This window comes from Blennius ocellaris, assembly GCF_963422515.1.
Source record: "Blennius ocellaris genome assembly, chromosome: 13".
In the NCBI taxonomy this organism is placed as follows: Eukaryota; Metazoa; Chordata; class Actinopteri; order Blenniiformes; family Blenniidae; genus Blennius; species Blennius ocellaris.
The window spans coordinates 9,135,120-9,141,119 of record NC_137662.1 but is presented as its reverse complement, the minus strand read 5'-3'; the positions used below and the strand labels follow the sequence as shown (position 1 = coordinate 9,141,119).

The 6,000-nt window shown below is 40.9% G+C and overlaps 1 protein-coding gene across 1 annotated transcript in view; it reads left to right on the top strand.

Annotated features, from left to right (window-relative positions):
* The first annotated feature begins 299 nt into the window (after positions 1–299).
* The window catches only part of ugp2b (UDP-glucose pyrophosphorylase 2b), a 31,991-nt gene continuing 26,290 nt past the window's right edge, over positions 300–6,000 (top strand). Inside the window, exons 1-2 of the mRNA XM_080507109.1 lie at positions 300–743; positions 4,842–4,969. Of these exons, the coding sequence (XP_080363235.1) occupies positions 725–743; positions 4,842–4,969 (147 nt within the window). The 5' untranslated portion in view covers positions 300–724. The remainder of the gene's footprint in view (positions 744–4,841; positions 4,970–6,000) is intronic.

Sequence of the window (6,000 nt, the reverse complement as noted above, 5' to 3'; positions counted from 1 at the left end):
CATTGAGGTTTTGCACCTTTGACATTCAAGCGAAACACTGCTGATTTTGGCTCTCGTGGTGCGTTCAAGGAGCCACCGTTAAATGGAATTGCCCTTCATGTGTTCTCGCTGGTAGCATTTCCTCCATGGAGAGGGCGGCTCGTCGTCCCCTTCTCATTTATCACTCATTTATTGGCCTGCGGATGGAGCCGCTTATATATACGGTCAATGATTGACGGGGTGCTTGAGTGACTCCGTGTCGTTGAGGTTCTGGAAATGAAGGGAGGCGGAAAGGGGAGGGGGGCTGGAAGTCAAAACTAGTATTTGTGACGTGTGGCCGCTGGAAAGCCAGCTCCGCTTGTGTTCAGGGACGAGGCTTGGCTGCGGTCCAGAGAGATAGGTGCGATTGGATGAATGTGTCCTTGTTTTTTTTTTTACTGCTTTCCCCCCCCTTCTTCTTCATGAGTGCGTGAGGTGGGCAGGATGCCTTCATTTCCTCTTCCTCCCATTCTTCAGTACTGAACGCACACCTCTGGATCGATGGACACTGGGCTCTGAGGTTACCTCAAAAGTTCTTTTCAGCTTTTCACGGGATGTATCTTCAATGACACTCTGCTTTTTACCTTGATTGTCCTCTGGAATAGAACAGTTGACACGTTTACCTCTGGTCTGCTTCGGATTTATCCAGTTTTTGTTTTTGTTTTTTTTATACATTATTTATTGCTGAACTGGTCGATACTTAAACATGGCAATTTATGTACAAGGTAAGTGATGTTGATGTTATGTACTTGTAGTTTGTAATTAAGCTTTCAACTGTGAACATGCGGAGGTTTAAAAAGAGCATATCATTAAAAAAAACGTTTGTAGCAATACAGTTTATGTCCTTTTTTACAATGTAAATCAGTGTAACTATTTATAAATTGTAGCTTCCATTGAAAATACATATTGAAATAATACGGCAAATGTCAATAACTTCACAAATAAGTTCACTGCAAATGATCATAGACTATTAATTTAATTATAGCCCCATTAAAATAGAGCAAGTGGATTAGAATATTGGGGAAATCTCCATATTATACGCGTCCCATTAATACCACTCCACATTGAATTCGAACTTTTTGACAATCTCAAGCAAAACCGCATATTGTCACCTTGGTTAAAGGCAGAACTCAAGTCAAAACTGTTGTACAAGATCTGATTAGTTGTACAAGTGTGCTTAATTAAATGGCATGTGTATAAATATACATAAAGATTAACAGGCCATTACCCAAAAAAAGGCTAAACAATCCATGCATGCAAACATAAATATATAGATGTATAAACACGCAGAAGTACAGTAAGGAGACATGCATGTAGAGGAAACATGCATTATAGATTCAATATAATATACATTTGGGGTTTTTTTCAGAGGTCATTACAAGCCATTCAAGCTGGCTCAGTATTATAGTGATATGCCAGTAATCTGCCTTAAACCATAAAAACCTAGTGTATCAGATTAGATAAATCTAAGAGGGTCTTAATTTTGTGAAATGTGATCAAGTTAAGGGTGAATGATGATTGATTTGGAGAAAAAAGATGGCGCAAAACTGTAAATGAATAAATATATATGTCGTCAGATTATTTTTCCTTTGGATTTGTGCAAGAGATTAGAAAAAGCACCACATATTTATGACTGTAATGATTTCTGCAGGGGTAGTAAAAGTGAGTGTTTCCAGTTAGTTGCAGTCAGCTTCTTTTGTGCCCTCAGACTGGCCATAAACTCCTTCTTCAGATCATTGTCACTGGAGATGGGAACGATCATAAAGTTTCATAACCAACTTGCACCAGGGAACAGGTCAATGTAATCTACCAGTATCCAGACATTGGATACAGCTAAATGAAACCTTCCAATAAGATATAGTGTGGGCCCTCTTTCAATTGTTGCACATAAAGTATCTCCTGAATGAAATTTGAATCACTTTGCAAATGATCAGAGTTTGTGTTTGACAAATATCCATCACATTATCCCAAACTGAACCTTGGGTCATAACAATGACGGTTTTTCTCAGTATATAGCCCGAGGAAGCATTCCAAGCTTGTATTTACAACTTGAACTTTTTGAAGTATTTCAAACAGTTTGAGGAGACTTTCAGTTTCAGTATTGGGCTTAACACTAACTCATTTATTTTCTTCAGTTTAAGATAAGGTATGTTTCCATTTCAGTCAGACTTTGGCGAAGATAAAGACAGATAACTAATATGCTGACATGACTTTCGGTTAGTTTTCTAGAGAAATATCAAGTTGCGCAATTTTACTTCCTATTTCAGAGAAATCTTCCAGTCAGCCTATAAGCATTGTATTAAACTTGCACAATGACCCATAACAGAGGCAGGCATCAAATTAAAAAAGGCAAAGGACCATGAACTGTCAGCATGCATCGATGGCACTTGTGAATCATTCTAACATGTACAATTTTGTTTGTAGCATTTAAGCATAATTAAAATACAATTTTATCAACTTGCCATACTGACAAAAGCTGATAAGCCTTTTACTTACAATATAATTTGCAAGACAAATGATATTGCACCAAGCTAGTTTCAAACTGGTCGAAGTTCCCAACTCAGGGTGTTGAAGGAAAAAGCCTCTGTTGTGTGAATAGTTTTATTCATATTGTACAAAACCAGGTGTCAAACCATTCAAGTCCTTCTATAAGGCAGAAGGAAGCCAGAGTCCAGGTTTAACATTTCCAGCCTATTCAATGGTTTCATTTCAACCCTCGAGCATTGTAATGCATCTGATGCTCTCAGTATTTCTTTTCACATGCTGTGTCTGGGCTGCTTAATGAGCCGCTAACCTGCTGATAATATATAGACTCGGACACAATACCAGCTACACCAAATATGGTGATCAAAGTGGTAGTGACTGCAAATTATTGAATGCAAGAGTAATTGTCAAATCCTTTCGCGGTTGCTTTTTAACTGCTTTCAGTCTGAACATTAGCTTTAAATGGTGGCTGGTTTACCTGGTCCGTTCCTGGAGTTGAGCCAACTGACCTCTGTGAGATAGAAGTGGTGCTCCAGAAAGTTTGACAGCTCTGGAATTCAGTTTGTGGCCTGCTCCGTTAAAAAAATTAAAAAATTAAATAAAAGTAAAACCATGCAATTAGGTGTGGTCTGATTTGTTGTCAGAGGATTTGGCAGCTAGCAACTGCTACATCTTCTTTATGTCTCGTTTTCCTTTGAAGTGACTGCCCATTGTCACAGAATTGCCTTTAGAGAAAGTTATTCAACTGGACTCTTGTGTCATTCTTATCACGCCAATTTTATTGCCGGTGGTTAATTATGTAAACTACAAGAAAAAAAAAAATCTCTTTCCAGACAGCATATTTACCTGCTCCAGATAAACACTGGTTATGTCAGAGTCTGAGGACGACGATATGCCTATCTTCGTCCAAGGTCGGGCTGTGGTGGACTCGAGCTGATTTCAGATGACTTGACCGGTTACCAGACCATCACAGGGCAAACATTGGAGAGACAAACGGTCACAGAAGCTCACATTCAATTGCATGGGTAGTACCCACACAGAGATACACATATAGGCTCCACATAGAAATGCCCACACTTGTACCTGGAATTTTTTATTTCTTTTTTTATTAACCACTTCACCTCTCGCCCATTAGATATACTGATATCTGAAACCAGATACACTAATCTCTGGTCCGTTTGTGAAACAGCTGGCACTGTATTGTGCTTTAAAAGCCAATACATGATCAAGTTTTTCCCCCTCATTGACTCCTTGATCTGTGGCATTATATTCCCGTGAAATGGGAGACAAATGAGGATGTATACAGTGACACAATGACGTGGCTCTTTAGTCAGAGGAAACGCTAACTCTATCTTAGGCCCGTGTCCTCACTTTTGGTGTGGTTTAACAGTCATGGCCAGAGTAGTAAAAGTTTCCTTTCTCACCCAGTTCCTTTTGCATTCTCATAGAAACCAAAAGAATGCAAACCGAACATACAGTGGACGCCCTTATGATTTTAAGCTTTTATGATAATGCTGTGTGCCGGTTTAAATGCTCAAACGGGATTATTTTGGTAGTATTTTTGTAGACATGTATAACTATGTGAAATCTGAGCTATGAGTTTGATTACGTGGAAGGTTTTGGGTCTGTCCTGCTGTTACAAAACATTTTGAATGACACCAGAGTCGCCTTGGAAGAGCGCCACAACCAACCGATCGATGGGTCTCGGTGCGTTTGTTTTCTGAGCATTAACGTTTAAAGGACAGTTCACGATTCGTCAAGTGTACCGTTCAAACACATCATAGTTTTTTTTTTTTAATCTTGTCTGGTGGATCAGGCGGCATCAAGACGTTGGTGGTGTAAGCCTGGTCTGTGCTCGCCGATCACTAGTGCTACGTTCCCCTTGGCTGAAACAGTTAATGTTGACATTGACTAAGGGTACCAAGTATTAAGACGTTGATACTGATAAACAATAGTTACAATGTTTCTGAATAACTTAAGTTTGAAATCATGGTATTTCCTTTGGCCATTATTTCTGTAACATGTCCTTAGTGGGACCAGGTGACCGTGGGCACCATGTTGGCTACTCCAGGTGTAGAATAAAGAATGAATTGATTAATCAATGCACTTTCAAGACACAGGCTAAACCCAGTTATTACTTATGGATGAGTACGGTTCCGTTTCAGCTCTGATTTATGGATCCACACTGCAGAACGCACTTTTGTAGCCTTGCTTGGCGACGGCAGCTGGTTTGCGTTTGTTGGCGAAAAGCAGCCTGAGAATGTGAAATCTAGCGGGAGTCGCATTAATTGACCGTTTTCAAAGCTCCTCGTCCTTTTTCTGCTGTCTCCTGTGTCCAGGTCTCTGTAAACAAGTGGCCAACGCAGGGATGGCTCAGTTCCAGGAAATGATGCGGCAGCAGCTGGAGAGCTCCATGCACGGCGAGCTGGAGAAGCTGCTGAACACCACCACAGGGGCCGAGAGAGAGGTACACTTACTCTCTCTATTTCTGTCTCTCTGTCTCTCTCTCTCTCTGTCGGTCTTCAATCGCTCACTCACTCTCTCAAACCATCTGGTTGTAATTTAGAGGAAGGGGGGGGGTGGAGTTACACTAATGCTGGGAAATCACAGCAGTGACACACTGGCGCATGGTGCCAAAGAAGGTCCCACCTACGTACCGTACAGACATTCGCGCACAAAGTATGTTTGAGAACAGCACTTGGCAAGCTCTTTACGCTACCGCCTTCTGCTTTAATTATCTATTAGTAATGATATCAGGGGGCGGAGTCCAGCCCGGCTGAATGGTTATCCAAGTAGCCCAAAGTGAACTCTGATGTTTAGGGGTGGATACGTCTCGCCCCATTGCTTCAAATTACAAAAGCTAAGTGTAAATCTCAGAGTCAAACCCAAACAGCTGCAATAACTCTGGAGATGTTGTCATTTAGGGTTTTGTTTTTTTCCCCCTATGAGTTTTCTGGGCTGTTCACGAAACACAGACCATGAGAGAAAGCCAGAAGTGGCTCGGCTCTCAGGGTGCGGCCACAGATTCTTCATAAACATTAACCGAGCGGGGCTGAATCACAAGTAATGACAAAAGGTGAAAGGGTGACAATGATGCGCGTACTGTATGCATTCAGGAGGGAGGGTCGGTAACACAAAGGCGCGATCGTTACCTCACACATGCACACTTCGCAGTGTGCCCACAGAACACTCGTTTGTATTTGTCCAAGCAGTTACTACTTGAAAGAAGCCCATGATAAAGAGTATAGCTCACATGGTGCTTCGTCACTGATTACATTTTGCATTTTCTTCTGTGCAAATGTAAATGTGGAGAACAAGAATTTCCCTACAATCTTCCCTGTTAGTGCTCCCAGGTTTCCATTCATTTTATAATTTTTTTTTTTTTTTTTTTACACATCCATAAATGACATTTCAGCCATATGCTATCTAAATGAGCTCCTGCGTATGGGTTCTCTGATGTGATTTCACTAAACCTCAAGCCTCGACAAGCAAAACAGA